We start from the raw sequence: 27322 nt of genomic DNA, 5'->3' as shown, positions 1-27322 counted from the left end.
TCTCTTGTTAATGTTTTGGCCCATGGAGTATACCTATGCTTAATATCCACTAGAATATGGATATTCAGAGACTAGGTTGAAACATTTTTAAAGTCTGCTTTAGGGGCTGGCCTGGTGGCATAGGGGTTAAGTTCGCACGCTCCACTTCAGTGCCGCAGGGTTCATGGGTTCGGATCACAGGTGCAGACCTACACACTGCTCATCAAGCCATGCTATGGAAGTGTCCCACATATGAAATGGAGGAAGATTGGCACAGATGTTAGCCCAGGGACAATCTTCCTCGAGCAAAAAGAGGAAGATTGGCAGCAGATGTTAGCTGAGGGCCACTCTCCCTCACCAAAAAAAAATAAATAAATAAAGTCTGCTCTAAAGATGAAGAAAAAGAAGAGAAAATGCAGAAGAATGTGCAGCTATGTAATTAGATTATAAGATGTGATTCACTCATCATCATCTGGAGATTTCTAGAGAGATGTTCCTGCCTATTTACTGAACTCCATTTTGTGTCAGAGTAACTAACCATTTGAAAGTCCAGAGTCTATAAAAACAAGGGACAGAGTATAGGAGTTCCCATTCACCTATGTTTAAGCCTGGTCCCCCATCCAGCTTCAAGGGTCTTTCTTGAAGATATGTGGAATAGTCCACCTTCTTCAGGGCACACTCTACCTCTATTCCACAGGAATATTTATCCACAGGAACAGCCATAAGAGATATGATGAGCCTGCATATGGTGGAGGGAATGTCTTCATTTCTTTTTTGTTTTCTTGTTTGCTTGTGATCCCATGTGTGTTTTGCCACATACTGAAGAAAATACTATTTTGGATGGGGTTTTCAAATATATATATTTTTATTTTACATGAGTCTAATAAAAAATCTTTGCTTTATGTTTAAGTATTATGTTTATGTTACATTTAAACAATTTATAGTAATAATTGTTTCTATTAAAAATATCAATTTAACAATATTCATTAATATATGCTTGGAAAATAGCTTAGAACGCAATGATTCTAAATAAATTTAGACATTAGAGTGAGGGTTCACTTTTTTCTTGGTAAAAATCCCAGTTATTTTCATGTAAATTCCATTGCCTCTCCTCTGAAAATTCTGATGTATTAGATTTGGGATGAGACTCAGGTAGAGTTTGCCAAAAATATGCCAAATTATTTTGAATCTCAGTGGGAACTTCTAAGAAATATCGATTCTTAGACTTATACTTTTCACGTTAGGAATATTTGTTTTTAACAAATGTTGGAGGTGATTTTTTCGCATCAGACAAGTTTAGAAAATAGAGATTTAAAGAGTGTAAATAAGAAAAATTTGAGTGAGGTTAAGAACCAAATAAAATTGTCATTAACCAATAAAAAGCAATTTAACCCATTTGCTCTCTCTCTCTCTTTTTTTGTCTTTACGCTTTCCTTATAAGAAATACATTCCCATTTATAACAGTTCTATATACAGTGATTCTAAGGGGTCTTTGTAGGAGCAGGGCCAGGGAGTGATGTGGATTTTAAAAAGCCATCTGTAAAGATTCTCATAAATCTTGAAAATCATTATTATTTGATTTTACTGTTTCATTATTCAAGATAAATTCATTCTCCATTTTTTTTTTCTTTCTTTAGTTTTCCAGCATGCTCTAGCTAAGTTATTATCCTTCCTAATAAGGGGTTTAACTAGCCTTTCTAAAAGAAATCTTCATATTTTTAGGAAACTTTGCTTTCCTAGCTGTAGCGCCTGATGTTTGCTTTGTGAAAATGGATGTAAACCATTAGCATATTACCTAATATGTAGTAAATGCCCAATACATGTAAGCTACTATTGATATTTGTATAATATCATGTTATATTTTTCTTATGAATTCTTTATACGGGTTTTTTTTTTTTTCTTGTTCTTGTTGATGTCCATCTTTTATAGATCTGTTTTTGGGTTTAAACTAAATGCAGACCTTAGTATACATGTACAGTATCATATGCATACATAGTCTTCAGGTTTACTTCCATTTCCTTTAGTCAAAAGAAATCAAGTCAAATCAAGGGCTGTTTTGATTGAAAAAGCCACTTGTGTATTATCTGTGATGTACCAAGGAAAGAGAATAGAAAAGTTAGTTTTCCTATTAGTACTCTGACCTTCACTAACATCAGTTCATTCATTCAACTATGTATTCATTTATTCATTCAGTTTCATTCATATATTAGTATTATGACCAAAAGCAAACTCTTTGTAACTCCAAACCTGGTTATGTTGCTAATTAACTGGCTAACTGTATTAATTTTCTTTAGTTAATTGTACCACTACCCATTTAAGTGAAAAATAGGGAACCATCTTAGGCTTCCCTTTTCTATATCAGCACTTCAGTCAGTTCTGTTAATTATCTCCATCCCCTTTTTTTTAAATTACCAATGTCTTTGTTACTTAGTTTAGGCTCTTACGGTTTTCTCATCTGAACCTTTGCAGTAGTTTTCAAGTTTATCTTTATCTACATTTGCCTAACTATCCCGCTTCCTCACTGCTGCCAGTTATTTTCCCAAACGCTGGAGATGATCACTTCACTTTCCCGCTCAGAATTCTTTAGTGATACCACGCTATGTGGTATCACTTACGGTTTTCTCATCTGAACCTTTGCAGTAGTTTTCAAGTTTATCTTTATCTACATTTGCCTAACTATCCCGCTTCCTCACTGCTGCCAGTTATTTTCCCAAATGCTGGAGATGATCATTTCACTTTCCTGCTCAGAATTCTTTAGTGATACCACGTTATGTGAAAAACAAAAGGCTGATCACTAAAGGTGTCCTATAGATCTCTTTACAATCGGGTCTTTGTTTCTCTTGCTAAACCTAAACACTGAGAAAAGTTTTGTCAAGCCTCGGTGCTGTGTGTACCATATTAAGATTTCTCTGCCTGGAATGTTTCTTTCCCCCTGTTTACTTAACAATTCCTATTCATCCTTCAAGCTTAGTCTTAAATTTCATTTTACTCTTTTAGTGAATTCTTCTCTGTTAGCCTTCCTTCTCCATTTGTCTTTCCTTTCCCCTCTACGCTCAGTTAGTCATTACTTCTTTTGCTCCCAGATCTGTATTCTAGATATTCTTCATTGTTTTACAATTGTTTTCATGTTTGTTTCTCTAGTGAAACCTCCTTGAGGCTGTATATATTGTCTTTCTTTATATGCCCAGAATCTAGGGGGTACTTGGCATGAAATAGGCTCTCAGTAAATTTTTTGAATGAGTGAATGACTCTGAGGAGTAAATAATCTCAGTTGTAGCAGGAAAAAAACTCATCATGAGGAAATAGTAGATAAAAAGTAAATAGTAATTTAATTAATGATATCTTATTTATGAGTGCCACATATGTATTAGGAACTGTTCTTCATAGTTTTTATACATTGTCTATTATCTATAATATTCACAATCACTCCACTAAGTAGGCATTATTACTTCTCTTTTTTTAGAGATGGAAATAGGTTCAGAGAGGCTAAGTAATTTGCCAGAAGTCATAGAGCTATTAACCTGGGAACTCAGTTTATGTCTATATGAATTTAAAGTTCATCCTGCCTAGTACACTAAATTATCTGGCACATAGTAGTAAGAACTCAATAAATATTTGTTGAATGAGTGCTTTTCTATATTAGGTATGTAAACAACTATAATAATACATCTAATATTATTTATCTTAAAATTGTCTTTGGGCAGTAGAAAATCCTTTTCTATTTATATCTATTCTACTTAGAAATTTAAAATTTCAAAAAATTTTACTCCAAAATATAAAGATTGTATCTCCTGTGTTACCTAGATGGCATTCTGGTTGAAAATTGTCAAACTGAGTGAGGGTAATATGGGTAAATTTTCATTCTTATACATGTAAAATTCTATAAAATTTTTCTTAAATTTATTTGAAGCTCGGTTTTTATGACTTCTTGATAATTTTATAATATTTAAAACATGAGCTGTTAAATAACTAACTTTAAAGATTTTCTTCTTCTGATTTTAATCAAGACTAGCATATATGTTGCTTTCTGATCAAAGAATAAGTTTGTAATAAAATAGAGTTAAGATTACCTAGAATGAAACAACTTAAAAAAAAGACATGTGATTTAGGGGTTAAATGGTTTGACCTGACATTTTTTTTTAATTAAGGAACAATGTTGTTTTGTATTACTGTCTCCTATGAGTTGTTCAGTGCGCTATTTTTATTTTCTAAATTGAAACGAATGAAATTGAATTTTGTTTAAAGTATTTCAGACACTTGGAAATAACTAATATCTTAGTGGTTGAGAATTACTATTATAGTTTTATATTTTTCAAAATATATATGAAATAATTGAATGGTGCTTTTAAGTAATCCAGACAACAAAATTTATGCTTTATATTTTTATGTTTTCTGGGGAAACTAGTCTAATTTCCTCCCTTTAATCACTGAAGGCATACTTGTTTAAATATTTATAAATCATTTGTATTTTTCTATGTTTTAGAAAAAATATTTGTATAATCTCTGCTTTAGTCTATCAACTTTGAAGAGACTAAGGGGTAGATCTACAAATTTTTACAGAACTTAAACCATCCCATATCAAAATAGACACTTTTTGTTGACCCTAGTAATTATAAAAAATGAGAACTCAATATAAACTCATTCCTTGATTCTTAGTGAATATTCATACATTATTAAGTTAAAAATATATAATTATTTCTGGATTTAATTAAATCTAAATTTTGGAATTGAAACCACCTAAATCTTATTATAATATTGTTATAAAAATGTTCCTTTGACAGGTCTTTCCTGACCATGCAATCCAAAGTATTCCTTCTCAGTTACACTGTTCCTTTTTCCCCACAGTAATCATCGTGATTTGAAATTCTATATTTGTTTCCTTGTCTAATGTATGTCTCCTTCACTACACCATAAATTTCAGTATACCTACACCTCTGGTCTGTCTTTGCAATGCCTGGTACAATGTAAATGTTATTAAATGAATGAACACAAATATATTTGTATTTCTACAATTTTTGGATCTTGGTATAGTGGAAGGAGTATTATTCTAGAGTTCAAGGGTTTCTACCTCTGTCTCCATCACAAATTTATTTTTATGAGTCACTTCTTTCATCTGCAAAATGAGAAATGGGAGGGGGAACTTGAGAAAATGGGAGTGGATGATCATGAATATTATTTAAAGCATTTTTTTATGGTATGTTATGAATGTTATGATTGCTTTTTAGACAATGATAACTAAACATTGCATATGGATGTCTTTAAATTTTTTTTCGTTTAAGTGGTACATGATCAGCATTGTCCACATTTACAATCGATGGAGGAACAGTGAAATTCGGTGTTATGTTAATGGACAGCTGGTATCCTATGGTGATATGGCTTGGCATGTTAACACAAATGATGTAAGTGTTTTTTATTCTGTGTTTTTAATGGATTTGAGTGTATGATATACCTGTTTAACATACATTGAATAATAAAATAGTTTGGTAGAAACTTAATAGTTTTACTTTAAAAGCTTTTTTCTATTAAGTGAATTTTTAAGTCTTAAATTTAGTATAATTGCTAAATGACATGATTCATGATACAAAAAAGGAAAATTGCTTGGCTAAATTATTAAGTATTAGGTCAAAAACTTCAGTGCAATGTTCTGTTCTTTCCAGAATCTCAAGCATTAAAAAATGTGCCTTACACCTTACTTGGATGTGAAAGGAAGACCTTAAACAGAATGAATAAATAACATGTAGTCACTATTATTTATTAGATAAATGGTGATAAATGCTATGGTGAAAAATTAAGTGGTAACAGGTATAGAAAGCATAAGGTAGGGAAGGGAGAAGCCACATAGTGCAGAGATGATCTTAGTGAGAAGAGTTGAGAGAGCAAGCCATGTAGATATTTGGGGGAAATATCCCATGCAGGGAAAAGAGTCAGTGTAAAGGCTTTGAGGCAGAACTACAAAGTTCATTAAGCAACAAAGCGGCCAGTTTGTCTGGAGGAGAGGGAGGAAGGGACAGAATAATGTTCAGAGAAGAGGTTAGGCAGATAGTAGAGGGTCAAAAAAGAAGGGTCTCATGTGCAAACATAAGGCTTGGGCTTTCCCATCTTACCTGGCATAAAAATCTTTGGAAGGTTTTGAGCAGACAAGTGATGTGATGCTGGCTCGTATTTTAAAACCATCAATCAGAGACAGTATTGAGAATATTCTGAAGGGAAACAACGACAGAACCAGGGAGATGGGTTAAATGACTTATTGCAATAATAACAAAGAGATAAGAATAGTTTCGACAGCATGTTAGCAGTGGAGGAGTCACACAGTTGGATTCTGGAGAGAGGATGTCTAGAGTTAAAACCTCAAGAGCTCTTATTTCTCTATTTTGGACCTTCCCTTGTCTCCATCCTGGCTTGTTAAAGGAAAAGTAAAAGATGTGTTCTAATGCCCAAAGTACCTCCAAACCCAATAATATACAACTATTCCAGCATACCTAGTTTTATAAAAACTTGCCTCTTGTTAACAAAGTTCACTTCTCAGTATTGTCTGCATCTCTCCAGACTTTAATCTCCTCGAGGACAGGAATTGGCTCCTGTTCTGTCTTGTATTCTCTGAAATAGCCCTGTGTGCATAGTCCATGGTTTATTCCGGCGTGAGGGGTTAGAAGACTATATACCCTGTGGGCCAAAGCTCACCCTTGACCTGTTTTTTGTATAACCTAGGAGCTAATAAGAATCTTGGTTTTTACATTTTTAAAGTTGTTTTTTTAAAGACCCAAACAAACAAAAACAAACAAAACTCAAAGAAGATTATGTGAAAGAAACTGCATTTGGCTTGCAAAGCTTAAAATATTTATCTGTTCCTTTACAAGAAAAATTTGCTTTATCTGCTCTAGAAACTCATAGTTGGGCCACAGTCAGTAAATATTTATGAGTATGATTTTGTCAGAATTAGAATACACAGATGAAGTTCTGCTTCATATCTGCCCTCTAGAGGGGACAGTCTTTTTATTCTAGAGTGGGAGAAAACCCAGAGACCTTGTTCACTGTCATTAACTCTACAGTTATATTAAAAAAAAAAAAAGGAAAGAAAGAACTTAGATTTTTTAATTATTTGCAGTAGTTCTCCAAGAAATGGAGAGGCCTGGACAATAACACATGTACACACATACATTATGTAGTCAATTCTTAAGTTCTTATACTTTTAATTAAAGATTGAGTATTTAATGAGGAGCTTCTGTCTTTGTACCTCATTCACAAATTTTTTGTTATTTTGTTGAGGCATCAAAGGGATTTCTTACATATAGAATGTCTTGCTTATCAGTGCTAGGGTATGGAGTAACCTGTGAGGAGGGGGAAGGAAGCTGGGCAGTGACTGCTCTCACTGGTCTGGATGGGTGGGGCCCAGTGTTAGGTGAGATCTAAGAAGTAGAGTTATGTGTGGCTTCTTTGGTGCTGAACTCTCCAGATGGAGAGCACTGTACCATCTGCTTTAGGCAGCTGACTTTGGTGAGCATTGTTCATTTGACTCTGCATGATGCCTGACACATGTAAGAAAGGAAGTGATTTTCTTTGTGTCCTTGACTTAGGGTGGAGAAATAAAGGGATATATCCATCCTGGATAAATTAGGTAGAATTTTAAAAATTAGACCCTATGTGTTTATGGTTAAAATTTGGGATAGTTATTCTCTGATTCAGATGAAACTCTCTGTATATGGACAATTATAAATCATTAGAGTTTTAAAATTAGTTTTACTTTTGTAAATAAATAATTGTAAGCCCTCCTACCTTTAACTATAAAATTTGGAAAGTGATCAAGTGATTATTGAGTAGATGATTCTTGTTTGTTTTGCTTGCCCGTAAATATAAAACATTTAACTGATTTATTTTTCCTAAAAATCTTTAGCTGGCTTTTATTATTTAAATACTTCATAAAGTCTTAATTGATGCTTTCTTCTGTTGTAGTTGTTATGCATTAAGGTATTCATGACAATGAAGGCAGGTATCCTTATGTATTTTGTCATTACAAAATAATACATTTGATTTTTTTATGACTTTTTAAAAATAGAGCTATGACAAGTGCTTTCTCGGATCTTCAGAAACTGCTGATGCAAACCGAGTATTCTGTGGTCAACTTGGTGCCGTGTATGTATTCAGTGAAGCACTCAACCCTGCACAGATATTTGCAATTCATCAGTTAGGCCCTGGATATAAGGTAGTAATAGCTATCTTATTGTAAATTCTGTGGGAAGTTCTATATGCATTCTGTGCGCAGTGTGATACAATTCTATGTGATAAATTCTGTGTGAAATGTGATATAATATATAGTGATAGTGTTTCTTCAATGTGGTTTAAAAGTCATCTCTATATTTTGGAACTCAGTTGTTATTATGTGTTTCACTTTGTTTCAAAGGTGCTTTTTCATTTTTTATCTATTTTCCCTTCATGAACTTTTTTTATTCTTTGGAATGTTTTATAATGTTGAAACCATGGCTTTTGTTGACATAATTCTGAAATAATAAATTTTATAAAACTATATTGCTCAATGTAGTATTTGAAATCTCAGATTTTGAAGTATATAAATTATATAATGAACAAATGAAATGACTCTTACTGTTCAAATTAGAGATGACTTGGAAAGAATAAAGATTTGGAAGGAAAATGGTATAAAATATTACATGTGGCTGAAATTATTCAATTTTAGCTTCTACTTTTGCTTGTCCTTTGCAATAGGTGAGGAAGTGGGTACAACAGTAAGTATCCTAATTTTTCAAAACCAATGATTTAATATGATTTATCATATTCTTCCTGTTTTTTAACTTTCAAAACAAAGGCATATTTAGGCAAGATATTGTATGTACATAAGAATTTGTTTTTAATGTGCAGTATACATGGCTAGGGAAATATATGTGAGTTTTATATAAATCACACTGGTAACTGTGACATCCCAAACTGTTGGGAGCTGAGCTAGAATTATACAGTGTAAGTCAAAGTATTTGTAATTCTGCAAGAGTACATGTCTGTTTTTTTTAAACTTAGTGTTTAATCAGTGTGAAGATTATGTTATGGAAAACGGGTACTAAACATTAAAAATATTTCTTCTTTTGCCTTTTTTAAATTAATATTTCTGTTTTTATTTTTAGGTTCTATATTGGACATATAAGTGACAATTTGAACTTACTCATATTAAAAGATATTTCTGTTCTTAGTGATTTTAATAATCATAATAATATTGAATGACAATAATGCTGTCATTTTTATTTCGAGGTGACAATACTTGCTACCATCTTTTGTCCCTATCGTATTATTTGTTTTACTGTCCCTAGAAATGAATTTGTGCTTGCACAGCCACTTTTCTTTCATGGGTTTCTTTTGTTGGGTTTGCATCCTAGTTCTGCCACCTGTTGGCTTTGCATGGGAATGTTTTCTGTAATTCAGATTTTTTGGATTAATATGCGGCCTGCCTTCCTTTCCATCTTCTTTATCTTATTCTGTAAAATATTTGAAGTGGCTTTCTTCAAGCACTAACAGAATGATATTAAGTAGAGTGGCAATCACACCAATGAAATATAAATAAAGGTAGAAAATCAAGAAATACAGATAAGCAAATTATAAATCCAATATGATTGCTGTAGTGAAATTTCAGAATTGATGGGAGCTTCCTGGCAGCAAAAAGGAAAAAGGGCTAATTATAAACAGTTATGAAATTCTCCCATTCAGAAAGGAGCAAGCCTTGCCCTGAACAACTTTGCAAACTTAGTAATTTCTCATATGGCTCTTTTATTTTGTGAGGAAGATTGTCCCTGAGCTAACACCTGTTGCCAGTCCTCCTCTTTTTGCTTGAGGAAGATTGGCCCTGAGCTAACATCTCTGCCAGTCTTCCTCTATTTTGTATATGGGAGGCAACCATAGCATGGCTTGACAAGTGGTGTGTAGGTCTGTGCCCGGGATCCCAACCCATGAACCCCAGGCCACTGAAGCAGAGCATGCGAACCTAACCACTACAACACCAGGCCAGCCCCCATATGGCTCTTTCTTATCACATTCTTCTATACTGACAGTGAAAATGAGTAGTAACCCTGTGTTACCGTGTTCTAACACAAGCAGTGATGTGATACAGAATGTAATCCTAGCATCCTAAGATGGACGATAGAGTACCCATATCAAAGTCAGAACTTTTAAAAGAAAAGGCCTCTAAATTTTGGGTTTACATGAAAAAGTATTTTATTAAGTTTTGAAAGTTCCCAGGCTATGAGCATAGCCTACTGGGCCCCTTGTTATTAATGGAGGTTGACTGTAAATCCACGGGTGCATGTGTATTTTCTCAATTTGTAAATACTAAAAACAATTACTATTAGGACCAGCATCTGCAAAAATTTTGACATTAAAAAGTTTTTCCTAGAAATTCAGAGACTGAAAGGAAGGAGAAAAGGATGCAAATGAAGATCAGATTGTGTTATGACAGGGAAAAAAGCTGAGGTGGTTTGCACATTATAGTCTCAATTTTCTTGGTAAAGTAGGAGGCAAAGTCATTTCCTGTGAGTGAAGGGGTAGAGGGTTGCAGTGGAATTTTCAAGGTATATAGGATATAATAATTATTTGGTATTTGGTTTACATCACAAATGAAGCTTAAATTATTAATTATTGTGTAATAACACAGTATTTATATTTGCTGTCTCAAGTTATATGGAGCTTTCTGTAATTGTAATGGTCAGTCTTCTGTATGATTCTGAGCTTAATATGGATAGTGTGTCAACATCTGTGCCTTGAAATAAATAAAATAAATTAATTCCCCCCCTAAATAAGGTTATCAAACTATATATACTATGGAGTCTATCCCAAGTGGTGTTGACCTATTGGTCATCAGAGAGTGCTAGATAATTTTCTTTCTGTGGAATGCCTGGTTTTGAGCAGTGTAGCTTGTCAGTGAATATTCTGTACTTGGTTATTTTCGGTAAACAGTAAATAAGGGAGGGTATCATTAATCAAATAAATCATTAAGTTTGGAAGTAATTTGTTAAATACAGAATTTCTCACTGAAACTTGGTCAAGTATAGTAAAATTTACTGTGAGTTAAGTTTAGTGTAGAATGTATAACCCCATTTGATTGGGGTTATTGAATGTCTACAAGATTATGAAGTCTTATATATAAGATGGCCTTTTGACATAAGCTTGCAAACAGATTTTAACACAGTTTTGATATTTTATAATTGTTATTGGATATTTCCTAATTGTCATATAACCTCATGTGTCAAGCAGTTTGTCTCTGTTGCTAGATATTTCAATATTTAGCTTTGTGTTCTGTCCTCTGTTTAAGAAAATGATAGCATAATGATTTTTATCAGTAAAATTTTATTGTGATAAAGGCCTAGTTGATAAGAGAAGATGTATAAAACAACCTCCAAAATTAAAAATCACTTTCAAGGACTTCTAGTACTTTTTGGAAGGATGAGCTCCTCGCCAAGTGATGTTCCCACAAATCACCACTTAAAATCTCTGGACATAATATGAAAAATGTCTACCTGAGGGCTCAGGAGACTGGATATAAGCAGGCAGGTTTCAGAGGGGTGTCAAAACATGGTACAAGTGGTCTGCATGGGCTGAGTTCCCTATCTTTTACTGTGGTAGAAAACTTTCTGCTTAGAAAAATTAGGGTAAAAAGCACTGAGGCAACCAGCACTACATGGAGATGAATGGGCAACCCCAGAAAACAGACAGCCAAAAAAGGGTCTGAATTCTGTGTTTAAAAAAACTCAGCCCACATCTCTTGCTGACCCCTGAAACCATGTATGATTATGACAAACTGATAATAGATTGTCAATAAGGCTTCAAGAACTGAACTGAGATCTGAGACACCACCCGTACGAGGCATGACAGTCTATATTTGTGTTTAAGAAAGTGACCCCCCCCAAACAGAAACATCAGTACTTTTCAGAACAATACAGTCTCCACAGAATAATATTCGCAATGTTTAGCATATAACCTGAAATTACTCATCCTATGAAGAGCCAGGAAAATGTGACTTATTCTTAAAGAAAGAGAAAATTGGCACACTCCACTTCTAAGATAACCCAGAATCATGGAATTATCACACAGGGACTTTTAGGGAGCTATTATAACTAGTGAGGTAAAAAAAAAATTTGCTTGTAATGAATTAAAAGATGGGAATTATCAGCCACAAAATAAAAAAAATCAAATGGAAATTTTAGAACTGAAAAATATATCGAAAGTAAAAAAAAAAAATCCACTCTATGGGCTTATTAGCGAATGGACATGCTAGAGAAATAAATGAACTTGAATATAGCTTGCTAGAAACATTAGAAGAGAGAGAGAAGATTAGGGAGAAAAGAACAAAACCACAGAGATGTATGGGGCAATTTTGAAATCTAATATGCAAAGTATAAGAGAAAGGGCCAGAAAAAATATTTGAAGAAATAATGATAGAAAACTTCCCAAATTTTGTAAATAACTTACATTTATGGATTGAAGGAACTCAGTAAACTCCAAGCAAAATAAATTCAAAGAGAACTCCAGTAGACATATATAGTAAAACTACAGACAACCAACGAAAGAGAAAATCTAGAAAGCAGGCAGAGAAAAACTAGACATAAATAGGGGGAAAGAATTATTTGAATAGCTGCACACTTTTCATCAGAAATCAGAAAAGCCATAGAGCTGGAGCAAAACTTATCAAGCCAGAGTTCTTCTTCCAGTGAAAATATTCTTTTAAGTCTTATAAAGGCAGTTTGTTGGCACCAGATGTACTCTGCAGGCTAAAGAAAGAAACTTGGGTCATTAGGAATGAATAAAGAACGTTAGGAATGATAAACATGGGTAAAATAAAATATCCTTTCTCATATTTTCTTTAAAATATATACAACTGATTAAAGCAAAAATTATTACACTGACTTTTTTTGGTTTATAATGTATATAAATGTAATATATATAGCAACTCTAATAGAAGGTTCTGGGAAGGGGATATAAATGTAAATGGAGAGCAAGTGTAAAGGCCGTTAGCAGGCTCTTGCTTCTTAGATTAAAGACCACTGTGATTGTGTTGCACTGTGGCTGGGATTAAGGGAGTGAGGGAGAGGGTGAGATGAATTCAGAGGCTTGCAGGTGATTGTTATGACTTTGGTTTTTACTCTTGAAGGAGAGGGAAAGCCTTTGGAGAATCTTGAGTGGCTTGGTCTGAGATCAGTTTTAAAACGATCACTTAGCTGCTATGTTAAATAGGGGACCAAGGTGAAAACAGGGAGACTAGTTAGGAGGCTATTGCAGTTATTCAGGTGAAAGATGATGGTAGTTTAGACAAGGCTGATAGCAGTGGAAAGCAATGGAACTTGGTTGGATTTTTGATAAAGCATACCTAAAATAAAACTCTAAGAGGTTAGCTTTTGGATATATTTTGGAGGTAAAGCTAGTACAATTTTTCTGTCACGGTGGATATGGGGTAAAGGAGCAAGAGAGGATTTAAGGGTGACCCAATGTATTTTAGCCTGAAAAACTGAATTAATGGACTTGTCATTTGCTGAAATGGGGAAGACTTGGAAGGACTAAGTTTTGGGGAGGAAGGTCAAGAGTTTGGTATGTGATGCCAATTAGACATCTAAATGGAGAAGTGAGGTAAGTCTGGAGTTTAGGGGAGAAGTCTAGATTGGAGATAGACATTTAGCATTGGCAAGGTAGAGACAGGATTCAAAGCCATGAGACTGGATTTAGGTACCAGTGAAGTGAGTTCAGAGATAAAAGATGACTGAGTAATGAGTCCTTGGGAAAGCCAATGTTTGGAGGTTGTGGAGATGAGGAGGACCCAGCAAAGGAACATTAGAAGGAGAGCAAGGGAGTAAGGGGGTAAAACAGGAGAGTATGGTGACCTGGAAGTGTTTAAAAGAAGAGGAAATGATTGATTGTCAAATGCTGCTGACACTGAGTAAATTGAGGACTGAGAAATGGCTGTTGGATTTAGCAGCATAGCGGTCATGGGTGATTTTGATTATCACACCTTACAATTAGTTTAAATGGGGGAAAAAAATCTGTTATTTAATGAAGATGGTAGTGTCCTTTTAGAATTCAAAGAGAAACATTAAATTATAATTGAAAGTATACTTGTTTAGTTTTGCTTTTATCATTCTAGTACATTTCATACCAAGACATTATCTCTTGCTTTGTAATATTTCTCCACTCCATTTCCATAATTTTTTCTTTTTGAGAAACTGTGTATAGGTAGTTGGTTTTTTCTGGTCTCCTGATTACTTGCTTTTACTGTGTTATACATTTATGTCTAATGTATTTGTAAATAAAAATTTTATAGAAACAAAAACCTCTGGGTACTGTGTACTTATGTACATATGAAATATGGTTATGTAAACTTTCTCTGCAAAATAAAAATAGTTTATTTTTAAACTATCATACTTTAATGATTTTTCATTTTAGCCCATATCTTTTGGAAGATATATACATATTCAAAATATGCTAACATTTTTCAAGTTAGTTGCAGTTCTTTTGGAATTGCTTGAAAGGTCAGTTTTTAAGTGACACAAGGAAACAGTTCTTGTTATTTTAGAGCTATGCTATGTACATTTTTGTGTGTGTGTGAGGAAGATCAACCCTGTGCTAACATCTGCCAATCCTCCTCTTTTTTTGTTTTTTGCTGAGGAAGACTGGCCCTGGGCTAACATCCGTGCCCATCTTCCTCCACTTTATATGGGACGCCGCCACAGCATGGCTGCCAAGCGGTGCGTCGGTACATGCCCGGGATCCGAACCGGCGAACCCCGGGCTGCCGCAGCGGAGTGCACACACTTAACTGCTTGCACCACCGGGCTGGCCCCCTATACTATATTTTTTATGAAAGGTGGTTTTATGACACTTATTAATTTGTCAAGCATGGCCTCACATCATCTTTTTTTTTTTTAAAAATTAAATGCATCCCTTGAGGATGACTTCAAAAGTATAATTTAAAATGCTGTACAATTCAATTGGTAGTGGGAGTAGATAGCAGATTCCTGAGAGCCCCAGTCACCATCACTACAACCATGAGCAGCGAGGCTGAGACCTAACTCGGCACCACAGGCAGCAGTGCCCCAGCCGGCCTCCCATCTGCAGTGCCTGAGGGGGACGCTGTCATCACAAGGAAGATTTTAGGAACAGTAAAATGGTCCAATGTAAGAAATGGATATGGTTTCATCAACAGAAATGACACCTAGGATGATTTAGTTGTATACCAGACTGCCGTAAAGAATAACCTGAGGAAGTACCTTTGCGGTGCAGAAGATGGAGAGACTGTGGAGTTTGATGTTGAAAAGAGAAAAGAGTGCAGAGGCAGCAAATGGTACAGGCCCTGGTGGAATTCTAGTTTGAGTTGGTAGATATGGCTCAGAGGTAACCATTATAGACGCTGTCCACATCTCAAGGGGTCCTCTACACAATGACCTGCACACTTACTCGAACAGTGAGAATGGGAAAAGGAATGAGGGATCGGAGAGTGCTTCCAAAGGCCAGGCGCAACTGCCCCGGCCCCAGTGCAGGCCACAGTGCCCACCTTAACACATGCGGAGACCCCATGGGCATTGACTGCGGTATTCCAACCCTTTCTATGCAGGGAGAAGTGATGGAGGGTGCTGACAACCAAGGTGCAGAAGAGCAAGGTGGACCAGTGATACAGAACATGTGTTGGGGTTATAGACCACTGCTCTGCAGGAGCCCTCCTCTCCCAAGACGACCTAGAGGATGGCCTTGAAAAAGATAAGGAAAATCAAGATGAGATCCAGGATCAGCAACCGTCTCAACATCAGTACTGCTGCAAACTTCAAATACCAATGCAATTGCCCGGAAAACCCTAAGCCACACGATGGCAAAGAGACAAAGCAGCCAATCTACCAGCTGAGAATTTGTCGTCTACTGAGGCTGAGCAGGGCGAGACTGAGTAAATGCTGGCTTACCATCTCTGCCATCATCCGGTTTAGTCACGCAACAAGAAATGACGCTCCAGCAGTAAGAAATGAACAAAAGATTAGAGCTGAAGATCTCAAATGCTTGCTTTTTGGCCCTTGACCAGATAACTAGAACTATCCGCATTTTCTGTGCAGCCTGGGGTTTTAATTATCTTTAACTAAAGATGTCTCTTTTTGATAATGACAAACTTTGTTTAAAAAAAGCCTGATTTTTCTCAATACATCTTGAAAGGTTTTTAAATTTTTAGTTTCGTGTTTAGTCAAGTTGATTAAGAACCTCATTTTTAATTTGTAATAATTTACAACTTAATTTTTTCAAAAAAGTCACCAAACTGCAACCATCTGTTAATAAAGGTCTTTAAAAAATGCTGTAGATTCCGAAAATAGTTTTAAAAAATCTTAGATATAAGGAATGTTTTGAGTAATAGGATATACGTGTCAGTAGTTCTGAGGTGACTCTTGCAAAATACACCACTCATTTGATCATATTTATATAGCTATATTTACTTATTAACTTTAAAATATCAGGCTTATTGCTTTATAGCTATACTATACTTTGGATACCAGAATTGTACATTTTTTATGTACTTACAACTTTTTCCTCCACCAGCTCAGACTAATAATTGTACCTAATAGCCATTTAGGGGAAATAGTATAATGCCATTTACTCATTATTCAAAGGTTTCCAATTACTATTTTTAAAGTATCCTTATAAACTCATGGATTTAAATATATTTGAGGTGTTTCAATCTGTAGCAGTTATTGTCCTTTTTTTTTTTTAAATTTTTTGTTTATTGCAGTAACATTGGTTTATAACATTGTAAAAATTTCAGGTGTACATCATTGAGGGCATGATGCAAAGTGAAATAAGTCAGAGGGAGAAGGTCAAATACCGTATGATTTCCTTCATTAATTAGTAGATAATAACAACAATAAACAAACACATAGGGACAGAGATTGGATTGGTGGTTACCAGAGGGGAAGGGGGGAGGGAGGAGGGTGAAAGGGATAATTCGGTACATGTGTGTGGTGATGGGTTGTAATTAGTATTTTGGTGGTGAACATGATGTAATCTATTGTCCTTTTTAAAGTTCAAATTGTCCTGCTTTTGGGCAATGTCTTCTAATTGGTCCCATAGTCCTTTTGACATGACCCTGTAGCCTTTGATAGCTTCCTTGCTGTTTCCCATGACAGTGTTTCAGACTCATCCTGAACATTTTTTTTATCAGAATAAATCTTGAGTTATTTATGTTATATTTTTTCCTTAAGACATATGGTGTACTTTTTTCTTTTTTTTGAGGAAGATTAACCCTGAGCTAACATCCGATGCCAATCCTCCTCTTTTTGCTGAGGAACATTAGCCCTGGGCTAACATCCGTGCCCATCTTCCTCTACTTTATATGGGGCGCCACCACAGCATGGCTTAACAAGCGGTGCGTCGGTGCGCGCCCGGGATCCAAACCTGCGAACCCCAGACCACCGAAGCTGAATGCGCGCACTTAACTGCTACGCCACCGGACTGGTGCCGATATTGTGTACTTTTATTCCGTAGATACAGATCTTATGTTTCAGCAAGTTTTTTACATATTACATCTCTCTTCTTCAGAGATACCAGTTATTTGTATGTTACATCTTCCCTTCTGCCTTATTGGTCATTTTCTCTCTAAACATTTTGAAGTTGTTTATTTTTAAATTTTTAAAAAAATTTTCTTAAACATCTTCCATGATTGTTTTAAATAGCGTTTATACTCCTTTATTGTTTTGTTCATGTGACTAACAATTCTCATATCATTTTCTTTCCTGGGCTCAGCCAGATTGCTTCCCATCACCTGATATAATTTTGTTCTGTTTTTTTAAATTGAAGTATAGTTGACATACAATATTGTATTGGTTTCAGGTGTACAACAAAGTGATTTGACGTTTATTTACGTTACAAAATGATCACCTTGATAAGACTAGTAACCATCTGTCATCATACAAAGTTATTACAATAATGTTGACTATATTCCCTGTGCTGTACATTATATCCCCACGACTGACTTATTTTATGGCTGGAAGTTTGTACCTCTTATCCCCTTCATGGATTTCACCCTCCACCCCCAGCCCTAGCAACCACCAATTTGTTCTCTGCATCTGTGAGTCTGTTTCTGTTTTGGTTTGTTTGTTCATTTGTTTTGCTTTTTAAGATTCCACAGATAAGGGAAATCATATGGTATTCTTCTTTCTTTATCTGGCTTATTTCGCTTAGCGTAATGCCAGTTAGATCTATCCATGTTGTCGCAAATGGAAGGATTTCATTTTTTATGGCTGAGTAATATTCCTATATATATATATACACACACACCACATCTTCTTTATCCATTCATCTACCAATGGACACTTAGGTTGCTTCCATATCTTGGCTAGTGTAAACAGTGCTACAGTGAACATAGGGGTACATATGTCTCTTTGAATTTGTGTCTTTGTTTTCTTTGGATAAATACCCAGAAGTGGTATTTATTGCTGGATCATATGGTAGTTCTATTTTTAATTTTTTGAGGAACCTCCGTACTTTTTTCCGTAGTGGTTACACCTGTTGACATTCCCACCAACAGTGCACAAGGGTTACCTTTTCTCCACGTCCTCACCAACACTTGTTATTTCTTGTCTTTTTGGTAATAGCCATTCTGACTGGTGTGAGGTGACAGCTCATTGTGATTTTGATTTGCATTTCCCTAATGATTAGTGATGCTGAGCACCTTTTCCTGTGCTTCTTGGCTATCTGTATGTCTTCTTTGGAAAAATGTCTATTCAGGTCCTGTTGCCCATTTTTTAATCAGATTGTTTGTTTTTTTTGATATTGAGTTGTATGAATTCTTTATATATTTTGGTATTAACCTCTTATTGGATATATCATTTGCAAATATATTCTTGCATTCAGTAGGCTGCCGTGTTGTTTTGTTGATGGTTTCCTTCACTATGCAAAAGCTATTTCGTTTGATGCAGTCCTTTTATTTTTGCTTTTATTGCCCTTGCCTGAGGAGACATATCCAAAAAAATATTGCTAAGACCGATGTCAAAGAGTTTACTAATTATATTTCCTTCTAGGAGTTTTATGGTTTTAGGTCTTACATTTAAGTCTTTAATTCATTTTGAGTTTATTTTTGTATATGGTGTACAAAAGTGGTTCGGTTTCATTCTTTTGCATACATCTTTCCAGTTTTCCCAGTAGCATTTATTGAAGAGACAGTCTTTTCCCCATTACATATTTTTGCCTCCTTTGTCATAGATTAATTGACCATGTAGGCATGGGTTTATTTCTGGGCTGTCTATTCTGTACTATTGATCTATGTGTCTGTTTTTATGTTAGTACCATACTGTTTTGATTACTGTAGCTTTGCAGTATAGTTTGAAATCAGGGAGTGTGATACCTCCAGCTTTGTTCTTCTTTTTCAAAATTGCTTTGGCTATTCGGGATCTTTTGTGGTTCTGTACAAATTTTAGGATTATTTGTTCTAGTTCTATGAAACATGCCATTGGTATTTATTAGGGATTGCATTGAATCTGTAGATTGCTTTGAGTAGTATGGATACTTTAACAATTCTTCCAATCCATGAGCACGCAATATCTTTCCATTTATTTGTATCATCTTCAGATTTCTGTCATCAGTGTCTTATAGTTTTTGGTGTACAGATCTTTCACCTCCTTGGTTAAATTTATTCCTAGATATTTTATTCTTTTTAATGTCATTGTATATGGGATTGTTTTCTTAATTTCTCTTTCTAGTAGTTCATTGTTAGTGTATAGTAACACAACTGTTTACTGTGTATTTATTTTCTTCCTGCACTTTTACTGAATTCACTTATTCTAATATTTTTTTGGTGGAGTCTGTATGGTTTTCTATATATGGTATCATGTCATCTGCAAATAGTGACAGTTTTACTTCTTCCTTTCCAATTTGGATGCCTGTTATTTATATTTCTTGCCTGATTGCTATAGCTAGGACTTCTAACACTATGTTAAATAAGAGTGGCCAGAGTGGGCATCCTTGTCTTGTTCCTGATCTTAGAGGAAAAGCTTTCAGCTTTTCACGATTGAGTATGATATCATCTGTGGGTTTGTCATATATGGCCTTTATTATGTTGAGGTATGTTTCCTCTATACCCACTTTATTGAGAGTTTTTGTCATAAATGGGTGATGAATTTTGCCAAATGCTTTTTCTGCATCTTTTCAGATGATCGTAGTATTTTTATCCTTTGTCTTGTTAATGTGTGTATAACCATTGATTGATTTGCAGTGAACTATTGTTGCATCTCCTGAATAAATCCTATTTGATCGTGATGTATGATCCTTTTGATGTGTTGTTGAATTTGGTTTGCTAATATTTTGTTGAGGATTTTTGCATCTAGGGTCATTAGGGATATTGGCATGTAATTTTCATTTTTTGTGATATCTTTGTCTGGTTTTGGTATCAGGGTAATGCTGGCCTTGTAGAATGAGTTTGGGAATGATTCTTCCTATTCAATTTTTTGGAATAGTTTGAGAAGAATAGGTATTAACTCTTCTTTAAATATTTGGTAGAATTCATCTGTGAGGCTGCCTGGTCCTGAACTTCCGTTTGTTGAGAGTTTTTTGATTAGTGATTCAACGTTATTGCTAGTAATTGGTCTGTTCAGATTTTCTATTTCTTCCTGATTCAGTCTTAGAAGATTATATTATTCTAGGAATTTATACATTTCTTCTAGGTTCTTCAGTTTGTTGGCATATAATTGTTTGTGATAGTCTCTTATGATCCTTTGTATTTCTGTGGTGTTGGTAGTAGCTTCTGATTTTATTTATTTGAGCCTTCTCTTTTTTTCTTGATGAGTCTGGCTAATTCCTTATCAGTTTTGTTTATCATTTCAAAGAAGCAGCTCTTAGTTTCATTGATCCTTTCTATTGATTTTTAGTCTCTATTTCATTTATTTTTGTTCTGGTCTTTATTTTTTCCTTTCTTCTGCTAACTTTGGGCTTTGTTTGTTCTTCTTTTATTGAGTTCCTTTGGGTGTAAAGTTAGATTGTTTATTTGAGATTTTTCTTGTTTTTTTGAGATAGGCCTGTATTGCTATAAACTTTCCTCTTAGAACTGCTTTTGCTGCATCCCCTAGACTTTGGACCATTGTGTTTCTGCTTTCATTTGTCTCAAGGTTTTTTTTTATTTCCTCTTTGATTTCTTTGTTGACCCATTGGTTAGTTAATAGCATGTTGTTTAGCCTCCATGTGTTTGTGTTTTTTTCGGTTTACTTGTAGATGATTTTCTAGTTTTGTACTGTTATGGTTGGAAAAGATGCTTGATATGATTTCAGTCTTCTTAAATTTATTGAGACTTATTTTGTGGCCTAAGGTGATCTATCCTGCAAGATGTTCCATTTGCATTCAAAAAGAATGTGTATTCTGTAGTTTTTTGATAGAATGTTCTATGTATATCTATTAAATCTATCTAATGTGTCATTTAAAGCCAATGTTTCCTTATATATTTTCTTTCTGAATGATCTATCCATTAATATAAGTGGGATATTAAAGTCTGCTGCTATTGTTATATTACTGTCTATTTCTCCCTTTATATCTGTTAAAATTTGCCTTATATATTTAGATTCTCCTATGTTGAGCCCATAGATATTTACAAGTGTTATATCCTTTTACTGGATTGTTCCCTTTATCATTATGTAGTGCCCTTCTTTGTCTCTTATTACAGTTTTTGTTTTAACGTCCACTTTGTCTGATGCGAATATTGCTACCCCAACTTTCTTTTTGTTTCCATTTTGTGTGGAATATCTTTTTCCATCTCTTCACTTTCAGTCTGTGAATTTCTTTAGATCTGATGTATGCCTCTTGTAGCCAGCATATATATCTTGTTATTCTATCCATTCAGCCACCCTATGTCTTTTGAATGGAGCATTTAGTTCATTTACATTTAAAGTAATTATTAATGAGTATGTACTGATTGCCATTTTATTACTTGTTTTCTGGATGTTTTTGTAGTTCTTCTCTGTTCCTGTGTTCTTCTCTTGCTCTTTTTCCTTGTACTTTGGTGACTTTCTTTAGTAATATGTTTGGATTTCTTTCTCTTTAGTTTTGTGTATTTATTATAGGTTTTAGGTTTCTGGTTACCATGAGGTTCATATATAACAACCTATGTATATAGCAGTTTATATTAAGTTGATAGTCTCTTAAGTTCAAATGCATTCTAAAAGCCCTATATTTTTACTCCTAGTCCTTTTTCATGTTTTATGTTTTTGACATCATATTTTACCTCTTTTAATTTTGTGTATCCCTTAACCTCTTATTGTAGATATAGATGATTTTAGTAGTTTTGTCTTTTAACCTTCATACTAGCTTTATAAGTGGTTGATGTACTACCTTTACTATATATTTGCCTTTACCAATGATAATTTTTTCTTTGATAAATTTCTTATTTCTGTGTGTGGCCTTTTCTTTTCCACTTAAAGAAGTCCCTTTAACATTTCTTGCAAGGCCAGTTTAGTTTTAATGAACTTTAGTTTTTACTTCTCTGGAAAAATTTTTATCTCGCCTTCCATTCTGAATGATAACGTTGCTGGGTAGAGTATTCTTGGTTATAGGTTTTTTCCTTTCAGCACTTTGAATACATCATACTGCCTGCTTCTAGCCTGTAAAGTTTCTGCTGTAAAATCAAATGATAGTCTTATGGGAGTTCCCTTGTATGAAAATGGTTCTATTTTTTTTTTCTTGCTACTTTTAAGGTTCTCTCTTTATCTTGATTTCTTGAGTTCAGGTTCTTACTGTTTTCATCTGTTCTTTTCTCTAGTTTGGTGAGCATCCTTTTGACCATTATTTTGTACTCTTTATCAGATAGATTGCTTATCTCTGTTTTGTTTAGTTCTTTTTCTGAGGATTTGTCTTGTTCTTTCTTTGGAACATATTTCTCTGTCTCCTCTTTTGCCTAATTCTCTGTGTCTATTTCTATATATTAGGTACATCAGCTATGCCTCTCAATCTTGGAAAAGCAGCCTTATATAGGAGATGTCATGTGGGGCCCAGCTGCTTGCTCCCCTCTGTTCGCTAGAGCCAGATGCACCAGGGGTGTCCCCTGTGTGTGCTGCATGTGCCTTTTTGTGTGGCAGGGCTCTGATTGCTACAGGCACACTGGTAGGCAGGGCTGGCCCTGGGTGGATTGACTGCGAGTCCCAACCATGTGTGGTTGCTGTGGGTATGCTATTGGGTGAGGCTGGGCTCCAGGGTGGTGTCTTTGAGATCTGGTGATGCACGATCATAATGGACACACTGGTGGACAGGGCAGTCCCTCTGGTGGCCGCAACTGATGCAGGCATGCTGGTGGACAGAGCAGGTGCCCGGTTTGGCTGGTTGTGAGGCTTGGCCACACGCTACTGCCAGTGGCTTGCTGGTTGGTGGGGTAGGCCCCCAGTGCAGGCTGGCTATGTGGCCCAGCGATGCTGGACTGCCTAGGGCACGCTGATGGGTGGGGTTGGCCCCTGGTGCAGGCTGGCTGTGCAGTCCAGCAGTGCACGCTGCCTTCCATGCACTAGTAGGCAGGACAGGACCCTGGTGTAGCTGATTGTGAGGCCTGGTGGCAGTGGTCCCAGTCTGGTGGCACTGGTCCCCGGCATGGGCTGGCTGTGTGGCTTGGCAGTACACGACTGCCCTGGTTATACTAGTGGGTGGGGCAGGTCCCTGCCAGGCTTCAGGGTGGATTCCAAACATCCAGCGCCAGCGCCTGCATCAGTTGTGGCCACCAGAGGTCTGCCAGCGCCAGTGTCAGCACAGCTGAATGAGATAATAAAAATGGTTGCCGACAGTGTCTCAATCACTGGGAGGGCCCCAGCTGTCTTCTTCCTCTTTGGGAGGTGCTTCAAGTTTAGTAAGTGGGTCTCTTTTACCTATAGACTATGCATTTTTCTGTTCTGTGTTTTTGCGCTGGTTTCTGGGTTGAGTGATATGTATAAGCCCTTTAAGAGTGAGTTTTCCATTCCCTGTTGTTTTCCTGGGCATATTCCCCGTTGATTTTCAATGCCAGTATTTTGGGGTCTTATCTTTCCTGTGCTGGATTTAAGGGCTGAAGTGCCTACTGTGGAGCTCGAATTCCTCACTCCTCTGGGATCAGCTCCTGACCATGAAACGCTGCAGCTGGGGTGTGGTTGTTTTCTCACAGGACTGTATCTCTGCCTCTTCCACGCCCTCTGTGTTGTTCCTTGTTGTGGAGGCTCTTTTCATCCAGTTTCCAACTCCCTCAGAGGAAATTATTCCACATGTAGTTGTAGATTTGTTGTGTTCATGGGAGGAAGTGAGCTCAGGATCCTCCTATATGCTGCCATCTTCCTCAACTCCTGAACGTTTTGTTGTTTCAGTTCTGGAATCAGTTCTAGTTTCTATTATTGGGAAATTCAGGAATTGCTGTGTTTTAACTTGACCTCCTCTAAGTTAGATCTGTATCTCCTTTCTTCCACATTGAGAATACTAGTTGTCAAGTGCACAGAGGATGATAGAATTAGAAAAGCCCATAATTACATATGCAACAGTCTCAGAACAACAATACCAATACTACCCTATGGATATAATTACTAAAAACAGTTAATTTGTTTTGTATATGTTCTCTGCATTCTCCTTGCCATTTTTTATAGTTAAGGTATATTATGGACTGAATTGTGTTCCCCCAAAATCCATATGTTGAAGTCCTAACTCCCAGTAGCTCAGAATGTGACTATATTTGGAGATAGAGTCTTTAAAGAAGTAATTAAAGTTAAGTCAGGTCATTAGTGTGGGTTCTAATCTAATAAGAATGGTGTCGTTAGAGGAAGAGGAAATTAGGACCCGGACATGGACAGAGGGAAGACCACGTGAAGATATGGGGAAGAGAATTTGGTCACCTGCATGCAAAGGAGAGAGGCTTCAGAAGGAACTAACCCTGCCGACACCTTGATCTTGGACTTCTAGCCTCCAGAATTGTGAGAAAATAAATTTCTGTTGTTTAAGCCACCCAGACTTTGGTACTTTGTTATGGCAGCCCTAGCAAACCAATACAAGATTATTGTCTACATTGTGAATGCACATGGTTATTGCATACTATTTGTTCTCTATGCTTTTAACTCATGTAGTAGTAGTTCTGTTAGTACCTATATATTTAAGGTTCATCACATTCCTTATATTGATGTATTTTGCCTATCTGAAGCTCATTCTGTAGTATATTCTTCAGGAAGGCTCATGAGAATAGACTTTCTTGAGAACTGCATTTCAATATTAGTTTATCAGGGCCTTTACACTTGAAAGTCTTTTGCTTGGCTATAAAATCCTTGTCTAACCTTTCTTTGAACATCTTAAATACGTTACTAATTTTCTTCTGACTTAAAGTATTTTTGTTGAGAGTCTGATGACAATCTAAATATCCTTTCTATTTTTTTTCCTTCCTCTTTCTTGGTGAGGAAGAGTGGCCCTGAGCTAACATCTATTGCCAATCTTTCTCTTTTTGCTTGAGGAAGATTGTTCCTGAGCTAATATCTGTGCCGATCTTCCTCTTAATATCCTTTCTATTTTAAGGCACTGGTTCTTTTTGCCTACATGTTCAAAGGATATTTTAATTTTTTCTTTAAATTCAGTAATTTTGCTAGATATATCTTGGTTGCTGTGAGTTGATATCTCAGGTAAGTGGTGTGTGCTCTCAGTATGTAGTTTTGCATCTTTTTATATTTCAAGAAACTTTTTCATACTATTTAGTATTTTTCTATTTCCTTGCTTTGGTTTTCTTCAGAGACTTGACCATACATGTTTGATTTAGTTTGCTTATTTTTAATATTTGTTACTTTCTCTTGAATCTTTGTCTCCTTTATTTGTCTCATTTTTTTATTCAAAAAAAATTAAACTTACAGAAAAGTTACAAGCACAGTAGTAAGCAGTTTTTTTCCCTGAACTATTTGAGTGTAAATGCTGACATGATGTCCCATCATCCCTGAATGTTGTGTTCCTACAAACAAGAACGTTCTTTTACATAGTTATTAACACCAATGTATTACTACTGTCTAATGTTTAGACCACATTAAAATTTTGCTAATTGTCACATAATGTCCTTTATAGGAAAAAGGTCCAGTTCATTGCGTTTACTTTATAATATATCTGTAGCCTGTTCAGTGGAACAGTTTCTCAGTCTTTCCTTCATTTTTGTATGGATGCCTTCACCTGAGGCTGGCTTTGGCATCTTTTGCTAGCCACCTCCCATCCCCTCATGGATGTCCTCTTAGCTCTTCCTCTACTTCAACTCCCCACACTGGGCCAGGCTATCAGGAAGATCCTCCCTGCCCCATCGTTCTTGAGGGCCAGTCTTCTTCACTTGTTGCTGGGCAGTCCACTTGTTTAGATTCCACGCCCCCTCCCTGGAACTCTGTGACACCCCATGTCAGGTAGCCCTTCAGGCAGATGTACTCCCCTTCCTGCCTGTGTTCTGCCAGCCCTTGCCTGGCTGCCTTCCTGTGTCATTGTAGTCCTCACCTTCCTCAGGCTGCAACAACCTATGAACAGTCAGCCTTCCTATGAGTATGCCCTCTTCATCCTGCTCAGGCTCCAGCATGCCGAGCCACACCCTAAATGAATGCTTTCCAAACCCCAATCTACATCCCGCTCCCTACACTGAGCTGCCTTCTTGGGCAGATGCCCTTTTCATCCTGCTCGGGCTCTGACTCCTCACATAGGGAAGCTCTCCTTTGTGAACACTCTCCTTACCTTGCACACACTCAGAAACTTTCCACCGGGCTACAACCACTCCCCCTATCCTTGTCCTTTCAGGTGGGTGCCTTGTCATTTTCTTAGAATTGTGGCATCCTGAACTGGGTAGCTCTCCTAGGGATACATTCCTACCCTGCTGATGCTCTGACATCCTGCTGCAAGTAGCCCCTTCCCTACCGCTTCACCCCCATTCCAGTGTGATTGCCCCTGCCATTCTGCTCATCTCTGACATCTCAGGCTAAGGAGCACTCCTATGTGGATACTTTCTGCTAGGGCTCTATCTTCCCTTTGCAAGGATGCCCTGCTTAACTTGCTTATTCTCTATCTCCTGTGGCTGGCTAGCCTTGTTGGGTGGACACCCTTCTCACCTCTCTAGGGCTTTGACACCATGTTGCTTCCCTATATGGATATGCTCCCCCCTCCCTTCAGAGCTCTGCCACCCTACTGGCCACTGCAACTCCTTCCCTCTGCCCCTAGTACAGGCTCCTACCTTGCTTAGCCCTACCTGGTAGCTTTATGAACTTTCAGGAAAGGAGGAAGGATAGGAAGAGGAAAAGAGCTTCATTTATTTGTTTTTTGTTTGTTTAACAGCTTTTTGAGATATATCAATTCATCCATTTAAAGTACACAATCCATTAGTTTTAGTATTTTCACAGATGTATACAACTGTCAAC

At 36.2% G+C, this 27322-nt stretch overlaps 1 protein-coding gene and 1 pseudogene across 3 annotated transcripts in view; both read left to right on the top strand.

Annotated features, from left to right (window-relative positions):
• Positions 1-27322, top strand: part of NBEA (neurobeachin) — a 690698-nt gene that overhangs the window by 83630 nt on the left and 579746 nt on the right. For all 3 annotated transcript variants that reach the window (XM_087436200.1, XM_014791275.2, XM_087436201.1), the window contains exons 7-8: positions 5259-5378; positions 8033-8179. In XM_087436200.1, the coding sequence (XP_087292326.1) occupies positions 5259-5378; positions 8033-8179 (267 nt within the window). The remainder of the gene's footprint in view (positions 1-5258; positions 5379-8032; positions 8180-27322) is intronic.
• On the top strand, positions 14440-25749 carry LOC147916168 (Y-box-binding protein 1 pseudogene; annotated as a pseudogene).

This window comes from Ceratotherium simum, chromosome 10, assembly GCF_057802395.1.
Source record: "Ceratotherium simum simum isolate JZ-2026a chromosome 10, ASM5780239v1, whole genome shotgun sequence".
In the NCBI taxonomy this organism is placed as follows: Eukaryota; Metazoa; Chordata; class Mammalia; order Perissodactyla; family Rhinocerotidae; genus Ceratotherium; species Ceratotherium simum.
This window is presented reverse-complemented; position numbering and strand designations above follow the sequence as displayed.